Source organism: Manihot esculenta, chromosome 15 (genome assembly GCF_001659605.2).
Source record: "Manihot esculenta cultivar AM560-2 chromosome 15, M.esculenta_v8, whole genome shotgun sequence".
NCBI lineage: Eukaryota > Viridiplantae > Streptophyta > Magnoliopsida > Malpighiales > Euphorbiaceae > Manihot > Manihot esculenta.
In genome coordinates, this window is record NC_035175.2 from 2857537 (window position 1) to 2880749 (window position 23213).

Below are 23213 nucleotides of genomic sequence, written 5' to 3' on the forward strand. Positions count from 1 at the left end.
ATGATAGGTTTTCAAATGATTTTTAGTTATATGACCCAATAAATTAAAAAAATATTAAACAATTGACTTATGTGTCATTAATTAAATAAATAAAGGCTCAACGCAGCTTCTCTGCTCCTTCTTCCCAATATTCCCCCGTGGCAGGGACGAGCACATAGACAAGTCACTGAGAACGGTATCAAATTGTGCTTTTCAATTCCCACAAGAGAAGCCATGGAAAATGAGAGAGCAGGAAAATAATATAAAATAAAAATGGGAAATTGGTCAACTTAAAGTCATGTTGATTTCAGGGCCTTAAGGATAGAGCCGGAGTTCTGATCGGTGAAGCTCTGTAATTCTTTAGAACACACCGATTTACACTTTATTTTGGAGAAAATAGAGTAAAATAATTTTTTTTTAAATATAATTTTATAGGATAAAATATTTCATAATTTTTAAAATTTAATAATTTAAAAGAAAATTAAGTCTTCAGCACTAATAATCAAGCATTTTGATGAAAAGAAAACATAAGAGAAAGATTAAAATATATATATAAATAAATTAAACTAAATTTTTCCAATGATTTGAAATTTAATTATAACGTGTTAAATTAATTATTTATAATGCATTTAAAATTAAATATAAAAAATTAAAATTTTTAATCAAAATATAGAAAAACAATTAAAATGGAGCGAGTGAATCCCGAAAAAGGGGTGAAAGTGAAACTGCCGAAAGAAACCTTGCAGTCGCTGAAGCTGACTTCTCACTTATTTTCGTGTCTAGTAACATAAATTCGGTTGTCGGGTCAAACTAGTGGGCCAAAATCAAATCAATTCAAACACAGAGTTTGGGTCAAAAACAAATGTTCAGCAAAATTAATTAGGAAATGATCTATTTAATTCTATATTACGGAAAACTCAATATTTTAAATTTATTAATGAATTTTTTTATTAATTTTTAATTTTATAAAAAAATTTATTAATTATTTTATATTAAAATATTTTAAATTTTTTATAAAATTATAAAAACTGATTATTAAAAATTTTTAAGACATCATGTAGGTTTTGATAGTAATTCTTTTAATTAATAATTACTATTATTCAATATTTACGTGTAAAGTTATCACCGGTTAGCAGCTAACCACCCGTACATCCTAGCCGCAGGGAACCCAATTCTCAAGAGTCAACCACTCGCTTCGAAAATATACGCCATCACTGCTTTTTGTTTCGGTACCTGATTCTGGTATTGCCACACCGAGTCCATCCATTACTCCATTGGCAATATTGCCGCGGCTCCAGCATTTATTTAGTGTTGTGAGGGAGATGTAATTTGGATATGGTTTTCAACATGGCGAGGGACGTGCACGTGGTCCCTGCGGACCCTCAGGTTGCTGCAGCTTCTGCTGCGGCCGCCGTCAAGAAGAAGATGCAGCCGGCCAGGAGTTGGATTCTCATCGACGCTTCTGGACAAAGCACCATTCTTGATGCTGACAAGCACGCTATTATGCACCGCGTGCAGATTCACGCGCGCGATCTCCGTATTCTCGACCCATTGTTGTCGTATCCCTCTACCATTCTTGGACGAGAGGGGGCTATTGTTTTGAACTTGGAGGTTAATAATACATTTCGGATAAATTTTTATCTCTATTCTTTCATATTTTGTTTTTTGCTCCTATTTTCTACTGATCATTGTTTTTGGGCAGCACATCAAGGCAATTATTACTTCTGAAGAGGTTAGTGTTGTTCTCTCTATGTCTATATGTGAAATGTAGAAGGTTGTCCTTGATTGAGTTAATGGAACCAGTTTGTCTTGTTTCACTATATGTGTATTGGATGTGGGCAGAATGAAGAGTTAAAAGAATTTGAATTTATTTTATTCAACTTATATGGACTGAAAGAGGACTTGCTTGGGCTTTGCTCATGATTGAAGAATGAGTTCATGGATAATGATGTAACCTTTCTCATGCTTACCGGAGATCAATAATCTCATTATGGCCTTTGACCTGATTACTATGTTCGAATCGATGCCTTCCCCTTCTTGAAGAAAATCTGTTGTTTCCCCAATTCTCTTTTTCACCTTTAATTTTAATTTTTATAGGATGAGATTGTTATTTCAATATGGTGCAGGTATTGCTTCGAGATCCACTGGATGAAAATGTCATCCCAGTTGTTGAGGAACTTCAAAGGCGACTACCCCCTGCAAATCTCATTCCCCAAGGCCAAGGATATGGGAGAGAGAATCCCAGTGGGCAAAATGAGGTTGAGGCGGGTGAAGAGGATGGTGTGTTTCATTTTTTTTTCCCCTCCATGACATTTATTTGATCAATAAATATGTGTTCTTTATATCACGTTTGTTTCATTTTTTATGTAATCTTAGTATTTGTTTCTTTCATTTTTTAGTATTATGTATTGTCAATGCAGAGTCTCCATTTGAATTTCGGGCATTGGAGGTGGCTTTGGAAGCCATCTGTAGCTTTCTAGCTGCACGTACAACAGAACTAGAGTCTGCTGCTTATCCTGCTTTAGATGAGCTTACCTCCAAAGTAAGTACTTGTGCAACATCTTTTAAGAGTAGAAAAGGATTAAAAAAGGGATTGGGTAAAAATATTACAATTTTCCCAGAAAAATTAAATTGCTAAAATGCTCGTGTAGTTGGGTTAAGAGATGAGTTCCTATGGTGAGATTTATGGATTTATGATCAAGGATTCAATTTCAACTCTGCTTCTTTACCATAGTGCCTTATCTTGTTTTGATTTTCCCCATTTAAAAAAAAAAAGAAATTTCCTGATGTATTTGGTCAAGTTAGTTGTTTGAGGTTGTAGCTACCAAATCACCTTGTTTGTTCTCATTTCATGTTGATTTAAACTAAATCTGTTCAAATGCTTTCTTGCTTGATTTTCACCGGTGTGCTTTGGCAGTGGCCTTGGGAGAAGTACTGATGAAGTGATCATCTCCTGAAACTTTCAGTGTTACATTCAACTGTTGATTATATCATGCTGTTTTTGTTTATCTATTTTCTTCATGATTTATTGAGTTTCTCCTCTTCTTTTTGTTACTGATTGCGACTTCAGTATCCTTGATACAACTGCAAGACAAAAGTTTTAACATATGACCAACTGATGAAATGCAAGGTTGAAAAGTTTCACTCGGGGATAAATAGATCCTAAAGATTGTGGATCATTTCCTTATTCATCGTAGGGTGATGCCTTATGTTTCTTCATTTTTTTTTTCTAATTTTTTTTTAATTGCTTTATTTTTTTAACGACATTTGGGATATCTGATGCTTGATTTCTGAAACGTTTGGAGGGTTGCACTTCCTGTTTTACTTGTCTTTCCAGAACTGAGAGGAAATTGTTGAAAGTTTGATATGTAAATCTTTTATCATTGACCTTTCATTAACTTGCTTCCTTTTTTATCCATCTTGTATTCAACCCTGTGAACTTGATAAATTTCTCTTTATTAGTTAGAATCTCTTTCAGAGGCATCCTTTTCATGCTTAGTGAAGTTTATTTTATCTTCAGACATTTTAACCCCCACTCCACCCAATACACCAAAAAATATATATATCTCTTCTTACTGGGAATATGCAGATTAGTAGCCGTAACTTGGATAGAGTTCGTAAACTGAAGAGTGCAATGACTAGGTTGACTGCTCGGGTTCAGAAGGTATGCATTAAAATGTTATGGTTTTCGAAACATTGCAATATCCAATACTTCTTTTTTATTCGTTTATTGTACATGATCATATTTGTATACTAATGATTTAGCTTGGGATAACACTATTCAAAATTCAATTAGAGAGGTATTTGACTCTAGAAATTTGTAAATCATAGCAAAGTGATTGCATTACAATTGGAGATTAATTTTCATGGGGAATTGGAAGTTCAGGACAGACTTCTTTTGACTTAGTAATGAATGAAAGATGCTCATAACAATTGCCATAGAACTTCTGAAAATCATACAGGAAGTAATACTTATAATTCTTTATCATAGGTAAGAGATGAGCTTGAGCAACTGCTGGATGACGATGATGATATGGCGGACCTGTACTTGTCAAGAAAGTTGGCTGGTGCATCGCCAGTTAGTGGATCAGGTGGTGCCAATTGGTTTTCTGCCTCCCCTACCATAGGTTCAAAAATTTCTAGGGCAAGTAGAGCGAGTGTGGCAACAGTTCGTGGAGATGAGAATGACGTTGAGGAGCTTGAAATGTTACTAGAGGTTATAAAAAGTGTTCCACTAATTATTTTATCTTGTTTATTTGAAATGGGTTGAAGCCAATATGTCTAAAATGGGTTGTAAAATTTAACTGCAGGCCTATTTTATGCAAATTGATAGCACTCTGAACAAATTAACTACGGTATGTCTTTTTCCTTCTTATGCATTGGGTACACTTGTTATATATTCAAAAGATTTTTTAGTGTAGTTACTGAAATGATTATTATCCTCCTCTTTTATTTTTATATTCACATTGTTTAATTGAAAAAATGCAGTTGCGTGAATACATTGATGATACAGAGGATTACATTAATATTCAGGTAGACAATGTTGAAATTGAATAAAAAAGAAATTATTAGTCAAGTTTTTTGGGTTGTGTATGTGTCTCTTGATTATTACGAAATTTTTTTCTACAGCTTGACAATCATCGAAACCAGCTGATTCAGGTGCTTGATTTATTCTCATGTGTGCAACTACTCATATTCTAGAGTCTAATTTATCTCTCTCTCTCTTCTGTGTGTGTCTCCTGGGATATTAGAATATGTTAATTGATCTTTCATACATTTGTTTTCTTCTTCCACCTTTTGCTGCAGTTAGAGCTCTTTCTAAGTTCAGGAACTGTCTGTTCATCCTTCTATTCTTTGGTGGCTGGAATATTTGGCATGAATATCCCATATACATGGAATGATAACCATGGATATATGTTTAAATGGGTAACACAAAACTTTCAACTGGTGACATTAGCTGCCAATCTCAAACTAATTTTGTGTACTAAATTATGTTTTCTTATATTGCTAGGTGGTAATGGTAACAGGAGCATTTTGTGTAGCTGTGTTAATACTAATTATGTCCTATGCTCGGTTTAAGGGTTTGGTTGGATCTTGAATAAAAGGTCCTCTTTGCTGCCGCTAGAGAAATATTACCGAGATTCTTGGTTCTTTTATTATCTTTTGGGACTGCCTTTTGGTAAACGTGAGGATCCAGACTATTCTCAGCACACGTAAAATTTCAGGTCAAAGGCTGGATATGTTGAAATGACCGAGCCTGCAGGAAGTTGATATGGGTCTTCAAAAGCCTGATCGATTGGTTCGGGCACCAAATGTGATGTGATTACTTGACAGTGATTTATAATTTTCCAGTATTTATCCTATAGGCATTAGCATTTCTTACTTTTCCAATGCACATATTTCTGATTTTATAAAAGTTGAGAGTTCACCCTTCAATTTTTTCTTTTCTTGAAAAATTTTGATACATTTAAATATGATATTTTTATTTTTCCAATGCCTTTATTGGTTTTTTTTTTACCCTTTATTATGTGTATTTTGTGCGTATTTCAATGTATTGGTTTTGTAGGGATAATAATTATTATGTTTAGAAAATTTATTGTATGCTCTAAACGATAATTATGAGCTCTTGTCTGCAATGGCGGAGTTAGGAGTTTCCCTTTGGTAGGGTATCAGGTGCCGCTGCGGCACCTTCATTCCCCTGCAAAGTATTTTTCAATCGCCGGTACGGCACGTGCCCTCTTTGTCGTATTTTCCCTCCGCCCTTGCTTGTCTGTCCGTCAATTTTCTATTTCTAAATTTTATTTTCGTCGGTCGGTGGTTTAAGAGAGGACAAAAGCTTTCTGACTGTATAATTTAATTTACATATTTAATTAATCACAGTTTAAAAAATTATTTTTAATAAGACTCATAATGTTCTCTTTTTATTATTTTTTCTATTTTATAATTTTTATTTATTTTATTTATTCACATATATTAAAAAATATATTTTTTATTATATTTATTTTAAATATTTTAAATTTTTTTTTAAAAAATGAAATAAAATAAAATAAAGATATAATAATTGATTTATATATTATTATAATTATAAAAAATAAATAATAATTTTAGAATAAAAAAATTGATAAAAATTATAAAAAAATATAAAAATTATCATAATTCTTAATAAATTATAAATATATGAATTCTTTTATTTTAAATAACTAAATCTCACGTCATAAAAAATAAGAAATAACAATAATAATAACTAACCTCATGATTATCCATCAATCTCAAAACGGATTCTCACTTTAAAAAAAAAAAAGAAAAATCAAAAGGAATCTCACATGTAAACAACAGCGTTTGATCCAAACATTCACATCATCACATGACATCCACGTGCCCAAGGCAAAAAAGACCCCCTTAGACTAACAACACTGGCTGCTGCAAAACGGTGACGAAATGATACAGTTGCAGTGCACCACGGCCACGGGTTGTACTAGCCAGCGGGAAAATTCTAGCGCCCCCCCTCCCCTGCCTCTACCTATAAAGCAGAAATTGTATTTGCTCCTCTTTGATTTTAGTAATCTAAATAAATAAGCAGTTTTTTTTTCCGATTGCTTCCGAAAATCATTGAAGCAAGCGGTTGATCATATCAAGGGTCCATTTTCATTATCTAAATCCAGCAAGACTTACATCGACACTCTAAAAAGTTTCACATCATTTCCCTGTTTCAATTTTTTTTTCTCACTCACCAAACAAAAAATTAGGTAGGTTCGTTGGTGGTTTAATTTTTTTAAAAATAAAACAATTGAGGCTGTCATAAAAACGACATAGAATTCTCGTGAGTTTTGCACACCGATCACATACACCATGTGGGTATGTGCATAAAGATAAAAGGTGTGTATGAGTAATCAGCATCAGTGTATGTGGATCTGTTTTATATGTGCGAGTCAGGTGGTGACGTCAAGGAAGATGATGTTGAACAAGGCGGTGAAGTTCCAAAGGTAGAAGCTTGCGGCATGCATGACACGTCCTCTTTGCAATAAGCTGTTTAGAGATGTTACTATCATCTGCGGAGGCCTCCACGCCTGTGAGAGCCTCTCTCCCCCCTCTCTGTCTCTGCTCCGTTTATTTTGCATAGCTGGCTACCAAGTCTTGAATCGATCAATTAATGACTTAGTCTCTGCACTATTACTATCAAGTAGAAGTCATATTTGTGCTTGCAGATTCTGGGCGCATTCTGCCCCTACTCCTCATATGGACGCTTTTATGTCATCATATATAAGTTTTTCTTGTATAGAAACTTGCATGTACATAATTTAAACCCCTCTTGACATGCTATACTGAATTTAAATTTAATTTTGGGTCATTTGTTCTTATCACTTAAAAAACGAACAAAATTGAGAAAATCAGCACTAGTGATCTTGGCTAACTACGCTGAAATTCAAGTTTATAACTAGCATGTCTAATTTTGATTCTTGACATTTTGACTAATGATTGAAGGGAAGAAGATGCAATCTTGCCACAGAAATCTACTTGCTAACTGAGGTTTAAGCGAGTTCCATTCTTCCCCCCACTGACTAAATTTTGTGTTTTACTGCTACCATTCTTTAGTTTTGATAGCATTTTCGAAGTTTGCAAACTATGATATTAGGTATAACTTTGGTATGCTATACTTCAATTTGGTGTGCTTCTTTCTAGCTACATACACAACAGTGATGTCTTACCATAAATGTTATACATGTTTGCTATCTTCAATTTGAAAGTTCAAATTTCAAGTTCTCATTATGTTATGTAAATGCAGAGGTTCAATTTGCTATGACATGTGGTGCATAACCTGTGCTTTTAAATTCATTGATTTTCCTTGTTCGTTTCCAACTTTGTTTGTAAGTAAAGGTATAGAAATAGTAGAAATTATAGATAAATACAGAAATAACGTAGAATAGAATACTGATTTCTATTCGAAGGCCGGGAGATTTTGTCCCTGGATTGATTAATGACAGAATCCAGGGAAAGAGTGGTAGCTGACTGTTAGAAAGCATGTCACATGTAGGATCCATGTTGCCGGCCTAACAAGTTGAAATAAGATCGTCTTACAGGTTCTGCAAGTGAAATTTTTGCTAAGCACGTTGAATTAGATATGAACTCCCTTCTCTGATGAGGCCAGCCACTGGCATGCATACTGAAAATTAGAAGGAAAATGTTTTCCTAACCTTTTCTTCATGGTTGAATACAATGCTGGAAGTAAATACTTCTCTTTTCTTTAATTTGCGCACCGACAATAAAATTGTCCCTCACCCTTTCCCCACCAGCACAGTACAATCATACTACCAAGTGCCAAGTAGAATGCCATTTTATTTCTTTACAAAAACATTATTATTCCATTTCTCCCGTAATGAGGTTCGAAGGGCGCAATCGCTTCATATAGTTTATCAGTAAGGCTTCTGATTACCGCTTATGAATATTTAGTCCACAATACAATGAGTTTGTCAGTTTAATTTTATGCAGCTATTACACCATGCAACACAAAGCCTGCAAGATTACAGCACAAATCCTTACAAATTTATTGGTATGACTAGGGAAAACAAAACGTCAATAGTCGACACTTTATCTGCAAAAGGAAGCGATCCCTATTGTTTTATAATTTGTGTAACAAATACGGCCAGGTCAAACTCCCAATCTTTTGGAAAATTCACTTCCTAGGGTAAGTAGGATGCTTCTTTTGAAGGTAAGGAAGTAGATTTATTAACTTCTTGAAAAGGTAGGCTAGAATGTCAATCAAACAAGTTGAACATGTTAACTTCCTGAAAACTTAAAAGTTTTCCCTGGCCAAAATAAAATGGATTAACGTTCACATGTCCGTGTCCCCCAAGTGAAAGGCTTCCAGATATATCAGTTTGCCAGGCTCTATAAATGGGCGTTAAGTTCTTTTCAGCTATTTGATATTTGTACTTCTCTTAGTCTTGAATTAGGCATAATCCCTCTAACCCCCCACAATACATGACATTGACTTGAATATCCATTTGCTGCGGGAAAAAAAACTTTTGTAACTTGTTACAACTTTTCCATGCCAATAACCCCCTGCATGCTCCGAGCACCACAATGCAATCAAAGGCTACCCCATCCACAAGGACCAAATTCCAGAGTCTAGTATAGCCTAATCGTTTCTGCTTCTTCAGTCAATGGTTCTTCCTAGCTATTTGGCAGCAGCATACTACTCTCACTGCTCTGCTTGCTCTATAACTTTATCTATTACCAGTTATCAGTAGTACAAAACCCTCAAGTATCCACTATTACTGTATCTCTTGAATAAACTAAATAACTGGTTTTATTTCTCGTTTAACTTTCAAACTTCAGACAAATTGTAAAAAATAACCCACACAAGTCGTTTCTTCTGAACTTAAATCTAATCCCTCAAACCAAATTTTGAAAAAACAAGACCCATAGATGTTTTTTGAAAAGCTCTCATAATATAAAATGACAGGATCACATAACAAAAACAAATGTTAAATTTGTTTAAAGTTAACACATGCATGCCTAGCAACCTTCCATCTGCAGGTAAAAAAGAGGTTTGATAAGTCTACAATGACCTGGCACATAGCCAAAACACCCAAGAAGTACTAACTATTTGAACTCCCCAATTCTTCAGCAAATACATAAGAAAATACAACAGAAAAAAAAATCCCATATTAGGGAAAAAATTGGCTTTTAATCAGCAGAATTACTTCAGTTGTACAAATAGCATGATATCTCTGGTACCATCACTTCAGGAATGAATTTATGGCTAGGAATGAATTTATGGCTAGACATTTTCACGCAAAAGAAGGTTCACCACAAGCAGCATATAACATTTCAGCATAAAGGGAGTTGTAGAAAAGATGGAAAATCAACAGCTACAATGACATTCTATATTTGACTACACATCCTGGGTAAACAAAATGTAAAAGGATAATGCTTGATGGTCATTAAACAAACATTGGGAACTACCGTTACAAAACAAGGAACAAATAGTACGGATACTACTTTCCTATCACAAAAAATAGGCTATTAGATTTCAGTTGAAAGAATAAAAAGGTTCCTCTACTTAAACTGATGCCATTTCCTATAGTTGCTAATCAAAATTCAATTCTTAGTCAGCTTCTTGATAGTGAGCTCTTGACATCTAAAACAACTAACCAAAAAACAAGAACAATTAACAAAAAAGAAGACAAATTTTGATGAATGATATTAGGAAGATGCAAATTCCAGTATCAACGCAAATTTCTAATATTAGAAAACTATAGTATCAATTCCTTGCCATTCATTGATTTCTCTATGATTTCGTTCGACTACTGATTCACCATCTTTTATCAAGAAATTGGGAAGCAGAAATAAGCAAAGCTGGGAATCCCAAAGACGTTCACATACACAGCAATTGTTTTTGTCAAAATCCTATTAAAGAAAAGCAAGAATCTTCTCCAAAAATGAAAAAGGGAAAGATCAAGTACCGCTACAAGCCCCCTCTTGGGCTATCATCTTCAGAAAGCAGGTTTACATACGGCGACGTTTCTATATCATCCGCAACAAGATCATCCGTACTCCTCAGCACCGCGTGAAAAACCATAAAAAGCACACCGATTCCTATCGCGGCTACAACATTAAGCCAAACGCCACTCCAAACCAACACCAAAATCGTAACCACGAAAAGGGCAACTAAAACCAGCAAATCATCCACCTGGTAACCAAAAAGAGTAAGCGGCTCCTCGCGAGAGAAGTAGAGAAATACCCAAGCGACGAGCGTGATAAAGAAGGCAATTAGGGAGAGAGGATGATACAAAAGCCTAAAGAAGAGGACGAGTAAGAGAATTATAGAGTAATTAGCGCGAAAATGAGTGAGATTCTGAGTTATGCGAGTAGTGGCGTCGGGAATGGAGGATGGGAGGTTGATAGAGGTGAGGTCTATGAAAAGGGGCCACGGATGAAGACTGGATTTTAGGGATTGGGAGGTTTGCTTGAGGCGAGAGAAGAATTGGGGCGAATTGGACATTGTTGATGTTGCAGTTGGAGAACGAAGATGGTAGCTTTCTGATTCAAAGGCTTCTCATTTCGTTGGAAGCAATCAATTTTTGGAGAACGTGAGAAACCATTTGCATCGTAAGTTGACTTGGGCGATTTCCAATTTCACTCGCCCTTGCTATACTCTTCGCGCGAGGTTTTGGGCCGGATCAGTTCTAGCTCAATCAACTCATGAGTCTCAGGCCCAAACCCAAACCTCAAATGATAACAATATAATTAAATTAGAAATAATTAAAAATAATCCATAGAGAAAGAGAACAAATAGTGAAAGCTAATGTTTGATTTTTCATCGAAAGAAATTATAATAATTAGTCCTCTCCTACCCTTTCACATAAATCCATCGTTTAAAGTGACGATAGTTCTGATAGTGAAAGCCACCCTTGTCGCAATCTGAAGTGCAAATTACCTAGCACTTCCCATTAGCGTTATGATCATTGTGAATGCCCAGCCTGCTCGCCCACCATATGATTTTCACTCTTTTTAATATAAAAAATGTTATAAAAATTTAATTTAATTAATTAATTTATTTAATAACTCTCTTATTTAAAATTAAAGAGTTTAATTTATTTAATTTAAAAAAAATCATTCTTGAGGAAGTAAAAATTTTATATAAGTTTATAAAAAGATTTTTTAATTTTTTATTATAAAATAAATAATGTAAAATAAAGGGTATAATTTGCACGTAATTAACTTCAAGGCTATAATTAGAATACATCAAACGCCTTTTATTTGGACCATTATTCTTTTCACCACCTCTCAATCACAACAAATCTAAGGACCAAAATATTCTGAATATACGAAGGATGTAGTTAATTATATAGGCACTGAATTATATATTAAATGAAAAGTTTCTCTGCATATGGTGGTTGATTGTGGATTCAAAATAAGTTCTCTTTATAAAAAAGTTAAGGGAGAATTCTACGTTCTCTGAAGTTTAATAAAATTAATTAGTTAATTTTATAACTTTTACAGTGGTATAAATGTTGCTGAAATTATATAATTTATAGTTAGCATCACAAATTCAATTAAAATAAAGTTTTTTCATAGTTTTTTCTAAAATTTATATTTTGCAATCTGTCTCGCCTCCCTTCTATGAGGAACTTTCGGTGCAGTCAATGAGTTACAATGGATTGAGACTGAGAAGAGTCCCGACCTGGTGACCTGTAATGTTCAACAAGTTAACCTGTTGATCGTGATTCCTATGCCTTCGGCAACATAATTAATGCATCTTTGTCATTTACTAATCAAGGAATCAAAACAGATAAGATACAACTTCAAATTTGCAATTGAATAGAACCAATTCATCTCCAACCGAGCAAACAGAATTGCTCGTGATCATTGGAAACAGTTTTAGTTTTTAAAGTTTTTTGTTACGAGGAAGACAGATTTAAAACTATTATCATATGAATTGGGAGTTCACTTAAAGCCAAAAAAAAAATTGAGAAATCCAACCATATATTTAGACTAATGTAAAAAAAATAATAATAACAATAAAATCCACAACATCAGCTCTTCAAACCAGAAGCAGGGACCAAGTCTCCTTAAGAGAGTTTAAAGACCTAAACTTGCCATAATTAAATAGACAAAAATTCGATCAACAAAGGCGTCTTCATATGATAGGAAAGAACTAGAACATTCACGCTGCAAGCAAACGTTTCACTTGAGAGGAATGAACCTAGATGAATGGGTGGCACCAATACCAGGTCTACCATGCTTAACAGGCTTGTATGAGATTGAGAACTCCGCCAAATAATGACCAATCATTTCAGGTTTGATTTCAACCTGATTGAAGGTCTTCCCATTGTAAACACCGATAATGCTTCCAATCATCTCAGGTACAATAATCATATTACGCAGATGGGTTCGAACAGGTTCTGGCTTCTCACCAGGTGGGGCCTCCCTCTTCTGCTCCAAGCATTAGAAAGAATCTTTTATTTAGTGCTAATGCATAGTGCCAATGTTAACTATATGTACTCGTGCTGTAATACAATTCAGATCAGAAGATCCAAATGCTCAACAGAACAATCTTCAATTAGATATGAACATATACCACAAACACAGTAACTGTGTATCAGCAACCAATTGACTACTCATTTGCAGATCACAAGTAAAGGTATGTTTTATATGGGGTTAAAGGGATTATATAATTAGGATTAATAATTAACATCATTTAGCTACTCATTGGTTTTGGATTGACATTTACACTATAGATTAACATATCACCCCTAATGAGTAATATATTCATTGCACTACCTACTCCTAGTGCAACATACAAAAAGGTATTATATCAAGTTAAATTGTTAAACTTTAACCTCTCAACTTTTTTTTTTTATTTCTCATTCTATTATACCAAATATGAGAGAGAAATTATCTTTTAAGGTTAACTATTACACCATAAAAAGACAGACCATTAACAATTAACCTTATTTTTTTAATCCCATACCAAACGAATCCCCATAACAAACGTATCCCAAAGGGTTAAAGAAAGTAGTAATTTGGTGATCCCTAAAAACTTGATCACAAGTTACTGCTGTAAGATAGAGACTAATTTTGCTCACCACATTTAGCAATCATGTGAAACCACGGGAAGAATACCTACTTCATGGAAAATATATTCAATAACTACCCAACATAAGTAGCAAATTTCCTTGTAGGCCATCAAACAAATTTGCAGCCAAGCCAGAATATATGGCCACCATATTCAAACACTCGCAAAATAATAACAATAACAATCCGGAATAAACTACCAAAAGCTTAAATAGCAAACACTTGAATACAGTCACTTCATATACTCTGTTTAAATAAGTGAGATTATACTCATAAACATCCAATACCATCCGGAAAAAAAAAACCGACAGCCTATCGAACTTTCAATCTTTGAAATCGATCAAAAATCCAAGATCCACAGAGAAATCGCAATTCAATTAAACAAGTATAAAATGAAAAAAAGAAAAAGTCAAGAACAATTACCGCCTTGCGCAGCTTCTTGATTAGAGCCATGGGCTTTCTCTTCAGACCTCTCTGGAACCTGTGATATGCATTTGTAACAATATTAAATGTAGAAGAATCAGAAAACTATACGGATAAAGAAAGACAAGTGTACTCAAAATTTTGAATTACCTTCTCCGAGCACGGGCATGGAAGAGCTTGACAAGCTCATCAGTGGACATGTCAAGGAGAGCATCCAAATCCACACCTCTGAAGCTGAACTTCTTGAACGTTCTCTTCTTTGGCTGTCCAGCAGCCACCTCTGTCTCAACATCCGCCTACACATACATACAAACGCAAAATGTTTATAGACGCGTAAATGCACACACATTGAGAGAGATCCAGAGAGGGCAAGAGATTAGGGTTACCATGGTTAATTGTTGGGTTTGGGATAAGAAAACCCTAAACTAGGCTCGATAGAACTCTGGCCGCAGGGGTTTTCAAGCAGAAGAAGCGGACGTCTTGGTAAAGTCGGGGTTATATATCCAGTAGGAATCTCAGCTTCTAAACCCTAAGATGAGCCAGTATTCAATATTTGCAAATAAGGGTCTGTATAGCTTCTTAATTCATGTTTTGTCCTCTGCAAATCCTGGGCCTGTCTTTACATATTCCATGGGCCAAGCTTAATCCAACTAAATTGTTCAAAGTAGTTCTAATTTCTATGATTACTTAATTTATATTATTCTCCTGCCTTTGATATATATTCAATTAAATGTTAAATAAATGTAATCAATTAAAATAAATGTTAGAAATTCATTCATGAGTAGTTATTAATTATAAGGTAAATTTTATTGTATGAAAAATAAAACTACAATAAAGATTATAAATATTAGTAATTGTCCAAACACTTTTTTCCTTGAAATATATAATAATTAATAATTAATTGATAATATATAAAATAATAATAATAATAAATATAATAAGTATATTTTGTCCAATAAAATAGAGAATATTGTATAATCACCTTTCCAAGTGATCTTTACTAATTTAAATCTTATAATGAATAAAATTTTCTCTATTTTATAATTTTTATTTATTTTATTTTTTTAATTAAATTAAAAAATAATTATTATCATGATTAAAAAGTTATATTTTTTATTAACTTTCCAATTATATTTATATTTAAGTTTTATTAAAATAATAAAAATATTATTAATAGCATATATTTTAAATAAAATGTTTAGAGATAGTTTCAATTTTAATTTAAAAATAATTAATGAGAAATTAGGTTAAAAATAAAAAATAAATAAATAGGATTATAATAATTAATTTATTATTAATTATAATAAAAAAATTGATAATATTTTGAGAAAAATAAAAATAGAAATATAGAAGATGATCAATAAAAAGTGGTTTTCTAATTATGAAGATGATCACTAAAAAGTGGTTTTCTAATTATGTTTCTCATAAAAAAATATTATTATTATTATTATTAGATCTTATAATGTAATTGATAGTCTGCAAATATAATTATTTTAAGTTCTATTACTCTTTGTGTCCATTTTTTTTTATTAAAATCAACTTTTATAAAAAGGTTAATATTTTTTAATATGCATAAAATTTCAAGGAATCCAAAATAACAAAAAAAAATGAATTTTTCAAAATAAATAATATTTAAAAATTAAAATAAAGTTGTTTGCAGTTTCAATTTATATATTTGAAAAAATAAAGAGAAAACATTATTCATAGTTTTTTTTTTTTAATTTCAGTCTCATGATTTATCATTGATTTTTTAGAAAACTATCTGATTAAAGAAAAAGTATATAAAATTAATTAAATATTTTAATAAATCAAGTTAGTTATTTTCAAATAAAATATATTAACCAGTAATTATAACCAAAATTCAATAGATAAACTGTTATGTGAGAAACATAATTAGAAAACCACTTTTTAGTGATCTCTATATATATATAAAAGTAGGAATAGGGAGAATATTAGGAGTTATTTAAAATTTTTTAGTTTAATTATTTAATTATATTAATATTTTATTTCAATTCAAATTAATTTATGAAATTTATTAATATTTAAATTATAATTGAATAAATTTTATCTTAAGTTAAATTATAATTTTTTTAAAAAAATAATTATAGTCTATTATTATTTAAAAAAATTAATTTAATTAATTTAATTATATTATTAATCTATTTAAATTTAAATTGATTGAAAATATTCTTCATTAAATTTTATTATAGAATTTTGTTTATATTTAAATTCTATTTATTTAAATTTTATCGTAAATTAAATTATTTTAAAAAAAATAATAAATTAAAAATAAATTGTATATAAAAATATAAAAATATTTTTAAATTAATGATTTGCGTGAATTTATTTTTTTAAATAAAAAATAAAAAAGGCCACATTTGTATTATTATTTTTAATTAATATAAAAAAATTTATTAACAAATCATATAATCAAATTGAAATGGGTATTTTTATTTATTTATAAAATTATAAGTTATTATCAATATTTTTATTTGTTTATAAAATTATAAATTATGTTAATAATAAATTTTATATTTTTAAATGAAAAAAGAAGAAAATAATTAAATTTGTAAGTATAGGTGGGTTATATATTTTAAAAATAAAAATTTCTATTTTTTTAATTTTAAAAATTAAAATATTTAAATTAATGCAAACTTAATTAATTTTTAAAAATATTAAATATTATGGTAAATAGAGTAATATTTATAATATTTAAAAATTAAAATTTTATAATATATTAATTTATGAGCACTGTTAAATAATAAATTTAATAGCAGATAATTATTACTTATTTAAAATATAATTGAATTTTTATTAAGTTTATAAAAGAAAAAAAGTTTTTTTAAAAATTTAAAAATAAAAACTTTGTAAATACTAAAAATACTAAAATTTTATTTTTTTAATCAAAACTCCAAATAAAATATTTTCTCTTTTAAAATTAAAAAATATATTTTCATTAATTATCTTATTATATAAATTTAAAGAACACTAAAAACATTACTAATGGAACTATATATTAGCAATTTAAAGAATTTCTATATAAAAGCTTTTATTGATATTATTTTATAAATTATAATATTTAATACTTATGAAATTAATATATTCAATATTTATTTTTAATTATGATAGTAAGTTGTTGAATTTGAATGAGTACTGATATTTAGGAATTTCAATTGGACTATTATTTAGTAATAATAATCAATTTTATTATCATGCAAAATATTTTAAAAATATAATTATATGTTTAATAAGAATTAAAAACCATTCAAATGATAAATTATAAGTTAATATAAACTGAATTAAATAATTACATTTATATTAATTTGTATTTTGATAAATGGATGAGATAAATATATGAATTTAAAATTGAGATTAAAAATATTTATCAATATTAGATAATATGTTGTTCTTTTAATTATCAATAATTATATTTTAATATTAAAGTGAAAATTTAATATTTATTATAAATAAATAATTAAATTTTAGTTATATATATATATTAATAAATAAAAATATCAAAATTAAAATAATATTGTTGAAATAAGTTTAACTTCGATACTTTTAAATTATTAAATAAAAATTTGAAATTAAAAAATGATAATAAAATAATAGACGATAATATATAATAATTTAAATTTTTAATAACAATATTAAAATATTATTATAATTTTAATTATTAGAACGTTTAAATTTATAAGATTAAAATTATATATATATATTGCTTTTAAAATTATTAACTGTGATATTTAAAATATTATTTTAAAATGGATGATAATTCATTCAAATTTATAAGATAAAAATTATAAATTATTAAAGTGATAATTTGATAATATAAAATTAATAAATAATGTCATAAATAATTTGATAATTAAAATAAAATCAAAATATAAATAATTTAATAAAATAAAATTTTTAGATAATATGGTGTTGTTTTAATTACTGATAATATATTTAATTTTAAAATAAAAAATTATAAATTATTAAAGTGATAAATCATAATCTCAAAAATCAATATTAACAATTTAAGCTAACAACTAATAAGAGTGTAATTTAAATGCAATAAAATTTATTTTCTATTTTTATGGAAAATTATAAAAACTTATTATATTAATTTTAAATTTTAATTTTATAATATTAAAAAATAAAATAATGTAAATAATGTAATGTAATATTTATTAAAGATGCATTATCATTTAATTTATTAAAAGATAATAATAAAATATTATATAATTTAAATAATAAATTTATTTAATTTATAAAAATATATTAAATATTAAAATATTACATAATAAGTTTAAATTTTAAAATTTTTATTATTGTTTATACTTAAATTATTATAATTAATTTTTTTAATATAATTTAAATTTATTATATATATATATATATAAATACAAATTTATAAATATTATATCGAGTTAAAACAGTTCAATAAAAATTGAATAAAACTAATTAAATTAAATATTTATATTGCAATTTGAACTTTTAAAATTACTATCAAAATATTTATGTCGATTTATATTAAAAATATTTATGTCAATTTATATTAAAACAAAGTCACATAATATAGTTCCACCCAAATAAAAAAATATTTAAATATTTTAATATTGAATTTATCAAGACTCGATATCTTAATTCAGAATATTCTCATTTGAACTTTTACTTATCCATGGACTAGGTTATTTTTTTTAGCTTGTTTTGTTTTGAACCAAGAACTTTTTTTAAAATTCATTGTTATATTTGGGTCTTTATTCAATATATTGATCTCTTGACAAAAAAAAAAATCAATATACAGTATTATTATTTATTTTATTGCCACAATTAAATTTTAAAATAAACAAAATGTAAACGCAACTATGAATTCAGCGGTTCAAATTCAAGCGCTCTGTCCGTCCTTATCCGTTCCCACTTCTCCCTATCAGTCTCAATTCTCGGCAAATGTTAAAATTTCAATCCAACGGCTCACGCTGGGGAATCCTTCTCCCCCGGATCACGAATTCACGATCCGAATGAATCCTATTTCCCTCAATCAAAGCTCGACTTTTCCATTTCTAATTCCTTTATATGTCGCTTCATCTCTTCCTAAAAAAACTCAAATTTCTCCAGTTTCCCTTCATTTCTCATTATCCAATACCTAAAATCTCATTTATTTGATCCTTCAATTCTCTGTCACCACTATGGTCGTCAAAGCTCCGGAGAAGGGCAAAGCCAAAGCTTGGAAGGAGCCAAAATTGCAGAACACTGCCCCTGCTCCCAAGAAACCGAGAGCCCATCCTCCGTACAGCAAGGTATTGCATATATTAAGTTTAAGTATATACTTTTCAATTATTTTATTGTAATATACATGTGTGTGATTTGATTATTTTATTTTTTGTTCATTTTAAAATGTATTGGGAGATAGATGATAAATGAGGCTATAATGGCGCTGAAAGAAAGAACCGGGTCGAGTCAGATCGCAATTGCCAAGTTCATCCAAGGAAAGCAAAACCCTAACTTGCCTGCTAACTTCAAGAAGCTATTGCTTATTCAACTGAAGAAACTTGTTGCTAGTGGCAAGCTTGTTAAAGTCAAGAACTCCTTTAAGCTCCCTCCCAAAACTACGAATGTGAAAGCTCCGGTCAAAGCGAAGGAAAAGACTGAGGCTCCTGCTAAGCTTAGGGGCACAACAGTGAAGCTGAAGGCTGTAACTGAGGCAAAGCCAAAGAAATCGCTTAAAACTGCAGCCGCGAAGTCTGCTGGAAAGAAAGCCCCAAAATCTCCGAGAAAGAAGGGGTCAGTTTCTGCTAAGAAGAAGATGCCAATGAAAGAAATGAAAAAGCCAAAGAGTATTAAATCACCAGTCAAGAAAGCGACGGTTAAGAATGTTGAGCGGTTTTCGTGATAGAATTTGTAAATTTAGGGGTTTGAGTGTTGACTGTGGTTAGTCAGTTCGTTAGCCTTTCCAACATAGATTTGAGTTGGAAAAAAAAAATTCAATGGGGTGCAAATTTAGTAGAATGCAATGGCTTTAACTCTTTTTGTCTGCTAATTTTGTTTCCATTTATGGCTGTTAGCAAAAAGCTTCTCCAATTGGATAAGCACAAGCAATCCTCTCATAGTTAAAATCACACAAGTCAAAAATTGGAACCGAGTTTTGAAAATTGGATTAGTTCTTCATGCTAAATCATTTGGATGGCGGCATTTCGATCTTTCCGATTGACATTTTGAGCTCTAATTGAATGGCAGACCTTGAAGGGGACAAGATGACCCCTTTCCAAACTGAGTTAGAATCATATATTCGGCTTGAATCAGAGTAAAGCTCGTATATGGATTCTGCGTCAGGGTTTAAATTGCTAACATCGGTCAAGCATTTGATTTGTTCTGGATCAACTAACAGACTGCTATTGCCTTCTTTCCTCGCGATCAACTGCATTTCAAACCCAGCGAAAATACATTAATAGTATAAGAGATGATTCCTAGTTCAGGGGATGTCAGTTCGATAGTTTACCATCTCATTTATGGTGGTTCATGTTAACTTAAATCAGAATGGAATTGCCTCTTTTGAAAAGCACTTGTGAAAATCAAAACAAACACTGTGAAAAGTCATACCGAAGGTGGTCCTCCAACTGCATTGGTGCAATATAGCCTGGCATGATCAACAAGTTGACAGTATCTTGGAAATGCAGCTGCAAATCTCTTGTGGGACTTCAGCTGTGAACTAACTCTCACAGCCCTTCTGGTCATTATAGCTCTCCTATTTAAATTCCGAAAACTTATCCAATTTAAATAGATTATCAACAAAATAGATTATTAACTACCAAAACTAATATGTTTAGATGCACACCTGATGCCTCTAGCAACAGCAAGATAAGCATCACAAACAACTCCAACCATTTCTATCCTGTATGGTTTCCTTTCCCGAATTTCATCTCCCTCTTTTTCCCAGTAATTTTCAGTAATGGTTCCATCGGCTGCTACCTTGTATCCTACTCCCATTCGATACCTGTATTTGTGCACATTACGTGCCATAGCAATCGTCTGCTCAACAAAAGGCTCCCATGAAAGGGTGCCATCCATTATCACATCTCGACCCTCATTCAATGCAGTTACTAGCAGAGATGATGCAGCATCGGTTGATGATTGGTGCACCTAATTCCAATAAACAAGATCTGTTTAGAGTTCATGTTTAACAGGTTGTATAATCAGGAGAAAGAGAGATGCAATACCAGTTCAGCTGTTTGAAGCATGTCATCGTGATGACCCATAGCGCTTATGGCTCTGTAAATAACATCTGATTCTTTAAATGCATCAGCTTCTACAACTACTGGTGCTGCTCCGGACCAGAATGACCTATTCAATTAATGATATCAATTATGTGAATATTAATGTAGCACTGAAGTAGTTGTTTCTAGTGAAGCTTTAATTAATCAAGTAATTACTCTTTGAGAACGTCTTTGATGACAGTGCTCTTGCCAGCCCCCATACCACCGCCCATGAGTAGCAGCACCGGACTTCTCTGACTGAGGGCTACAGGGACCATCAAATCCGACCTTTGTGAGTCACTCTTGCCGATTGCTTTCATCTCCTCCACTAGCGTAGAGAAGACCCTAGTTACCTTCAACTCCTTATTCACCCTTTCAAATCTTTGTTTCCTGCCCATTCAAAATGAGAAGGGGTGAACTTCTGATTAGACCACAAGGCATAAGTATCGCCCTAAAGAGGTAAATTTCTTATCGGATCACGAGGCATAAATATGGAAACAGTATACTGCTGCAAAAAGTGAGATAACGCCATATATGTCAACACTACTCATTCAACAAGCTCTATCACCGCTAGATTCACATATTAAAATTATATTCTCTTTATTTTTTCTTTTTCCTTTTCAACAAGCACTATCACTAATAAATTCCCAGATTGAATATATACTCTCTTTTTTTTATTCATTTTAATTATCAGGAATGAAAAAATTTCTCTTTTTAAGTCCCCTAACTTTTATTGATAGCCCCACAAACAGTCAGTTTCTTAAAGGCCCATTAAATTATTTCGTTGCCGGTTGCAGCAACAAAACACAACTTAAGCTAAATAACCATATTATTATAAATTGCTAATTGTCCGATGTGGGAACCCCGCATCTCCAAGGCAAGCTGCAGGCACCGCTTTAGGGGGTGTTACAAAATTAGTATCTTATAATATTTCAAGTTGCGAAAAGAAAGTATAAATTGTGATATAATACTAATGGGGACAGACAACGTGACCGGTAAGGATGCAATATTAAATTTTCTAAACAACCGGAAATGAATTGATCATCAGAGAGAAGAATATGCTGAAGGTGAAACAAGCCTTACCTTGTAGCTGCCAGTACAACGTCTTTCAGCTTATGCCTCTTCTCTGATTCATCATTGATCACCTGTCATTCATCCATGCCAATCAAAGAAGAAACGCACAACTTCACATGAGAAAATTCATTGGAGAGTATATTATGTAATAACCTGAGTGATCAGATGGGAAACTTGAGTCCAGTGGAAGGCAAAGTAACTGAGGATGCATCTTTCGAACTCTTCTATCAGCTTCACATACAGAGACTCAGCCTCAGTTTCATTTGCAAAAATTTCATAGATGTTATCCTCACAATCTTTAGATTTTCTCAAATAATCATAAGCCAATTTGCATAGTTGTGGACATTGACTTGGATCTGCAAATCCCAATTGCCTAGCTGCACCACAATCAAAAAATTTAACTCTCTCTTTTTGTTTCTCTTCTAAAAAAAAAAATAAAGAAAGAAAGATTCTCAAGAATGTGTAATCACCAACATAGTGAGAGAATCTTTCGAGACTTCCAACGCGGCCAGAACCTTTCCTGTCTAGCTTTGGCATGATAGATATTTCAACTCTTTTAGCTTTCAACCTTTCCCGGTAATACTGTGTCGCGGCGGCGGTGACCAGACCCAAGAAGGAGACATAAAGAATCCGTGCGAGGATAATCTTTCCATGACCACTATCTGAACAAGAGAGTAAAGAAACCTCTGTGAGCATAATAAAAGGCCCTGCGAGAAACAAGAGGAAGAAGGGGAAGAAGAAAGAGGGAGAGAGGCTCACCGTGCGGCATCTTGATTACTATTCTTCTTCTTATTATTATTCAACGGTGAATTGAAGTGTAGATGACTGTGTTGATGAAAGAAGCAGTAGGATTATTTATAGCTAGTGGATTTGGGGATAGCAATAAAATATCATTTTCCCGTGCCTGTTTTCTTCACG

The 23213-nt window shown here is 31.4% G+C and overlaps 5 protein-coding genes across 6 annotated transcripts; 2 read left to right on the forward strand and 3 right to left on the reverse strand.

Moving 5' to 3' along the window:
* Positions 1 to 1124: 1124 nt before the first annotated feature.
* LOC110602736 (magnesium transporter MRS2-I) lies at positions 1125 to 5415 on the forward strand. Its single transcript, XM_021740332.2, has 11 exons — positions 1125 to 1590; positions 1682 to 1711; positions 2106 to 2259; positions 2400 to 2521; positions 3569 to 3643; positions 3971 to 4195; positions 4290 to 4334; positions 4468 to 4512; positions 4609 to 4638; positions 4786 to 4905; positions 4991 to 5415. The coding sequence occupies exons 1-11, from the start codon at positions 1315 to 1317 to the stop codon at positions 5075 to 5077; spliced, it is 1209 nt and encodes a 402-aa protein (XP_021596024.1). The 5' UTR covers positions 1125 to 1314; the 3' UTR covers positions 5078 to 5415.
* A 3846-nt stretch (positions 5416 to 9261) lies between these two features.
* LOC110600894 (PRA1 family protein D) lies at positions 9262 to 11115 on the reverse strand. 2 transcript variants are annotated; one of them, XM_021737808.2, is made up of 2 exons: positions 10446 to 11115; positions 9262 to 9510 (listed from the first exon to the last, which is right to left on the reverse strand). In XM_021737808.2, the coding sequence occupies exon 1, from the start codon at positions 10982 to 10984 to the stop codon at positions 10448 to 10450; it is 537 nt and encodes a 178-aa protein (XP_021593500.1). In that variant the 5' UTR covers positions 10985 to 11115; the 3' UTR covers positions 9262 to 9510; positions 10446 to 10447. The 2 variants fall into 2 exon arrangements, with proteins under 2 accessions (XP_021593500.1, XP_021593501.1); XM_021737809.2 differs by having other exon boundaries at positions 9427 to 9883.
* A 1336-nt stretch (positions 11116 to 12451) lies between these two features.
* LOC110600731 (40S ribosomal protein S15) lies at positions 12452 to 14530 on the reverse strand. The gene is made up of 4 exons (XM_021737586.2): positions 14370 to 14530; positions 14134 to 14279; positions 13984 to 14041; positions 12452 to 12918 (listed from the first exon to the last, which is right to left on the reverse strand). Exons 1-4 carry the CDS (start codon positions 14370 to 14372, stop codon positions 12670 to 12672), a joined length of 456 nt encoding a protein of 151 aa, XP_021593278.1. The 5' UTR covers positions 14373 to 14530; the 3' UTR covers positions 12452 to 12669.
* A 4330-nt stretch (positions 14531 to 18860) lies between these two features.
* On the forward strand, positions 18861 to 20008 carry LOC110602172 (histone H1). Its single transcript, XM_021739620.2, has 2 exons — positions 18861 to 19268; positions 19382 to 20008. The coding sequence occupies exons 1-2, from the start codon at positions 19158 to 19160 to the stop codon at positions 19859 to 19861; spliced, it is 591 nt and encodes a 196-aa protein (XP_021595312.1). The 5' UTR covers positions 18861 to 19157; the 3' UTR covers positions 19862 to 20008.
* Positions 20009 to 20093: 85 nt separating this feature from the next.
* Positions 20094 to 23213, reverse strand: LOC110602171 (calmodulin calcium-dependent NAD kinase). Its single transcript, XM_021739619.2, has 9 exons — positions 23055 to 23213; positions 22766 to 22957; positions 22449 to 22672; positions 22305 to 22366; positions 21399 to 21611; positions 21186 to 21309; positions 20804 to 21108; positions 20569 to 20713; positions 20094 to 20386 (listed from the first exon to the last, which is right to left on the reverse strand). Exons 1-9 carry the CDS (start codon positions 23062 to 23064, stop codon positions 20144 to 20146), a joined length of 1518 nt encoding a protein of 505 aa, XP_021595311.1. The 5' UTR covers positions 23065 to 23213; the 3' UTR covers positions 20094 to 20143.

Excerpts from the sequence above, each read along its gene's own strand:
- LOC110602171 (XM_021739619.2), bottom strand. Across the intron at positions 21,310-21,398 it reads ATCAAAGACGTTCTCAAAGA|GTCATTCTGGTCCGGAGCAG; the intron begins GTAATTACTTGA and ends TTAATTGAATAG. Across the intron at positions 20,714-20,803 it reads GCTGTTGCTAGAGGCATCAG|GAGAGCTATAATGACCAGAA; the intron begins GTGTGCATCTAA and ends GAATTTAAATAG.
- LOC110600894 (XM_021737808.2), bottom strand. The coding sequence starts at position 10,984 with ATGTCCAATTCGCCCCAATTCTTCTCTCGCCTCAAGCAAACCTCCCAA.
- LOC110600731 (XM_021737586.2), bottom strand. Across the intron at positions 14,042-14,133 it reads CATGCCCGTGCTCGGAGAAG|GTTCCAGAGAGGTCTGAAGA; the intron begins GTAATTCAAAAT and ends TGCATATCACAG. Across the intron at positions 12,919-13,983 it reads TCAAGAAGCTGCGCAAGGCG|AAGAGGGAGGCCCCACCTGG; the intron begins GTAATTGTTCTT and ends TGCTTGGAGCAG.
- LOC110602172 (XM_021739620.2), top strand. The coding sequence starts at position 19,158 with ATGGTCGTCAAAGCTCCGGAGAAGGGCAAAGCCAAAGCTTGGAAGGAG. Across the intron at positions 19,269-19,381 it reads CCCATCCTCCGTACAGCAAG|ATGATAAATGAGGCTATAAT; the intron begins GTATTGCATATA and ends ATTGGGAGATAG.
- LOC110602736 (XM_021740332.2), top strand. The coding sequence starts at position 1,315 with ATGGTTTTCAACATGGCGAGGGACGTGCACGTGGTCCCTGCGGACCCT. Across the intron at positions 1,712-2,105 it reads CAATTATTACTTCTGAAGAG|GTATTGCTTCGAGATCCACT; the intron begins GTTAGTGTTGTT and ends AATATGGTGCAG. Across the intron at positions 4,335-4,467 it reads CTCTGAACAAATTAACTACG|TTGCGTGAATACATTGATGA; the intron begins GTATGTCTTTTT and ends GAAAAAATGCAG.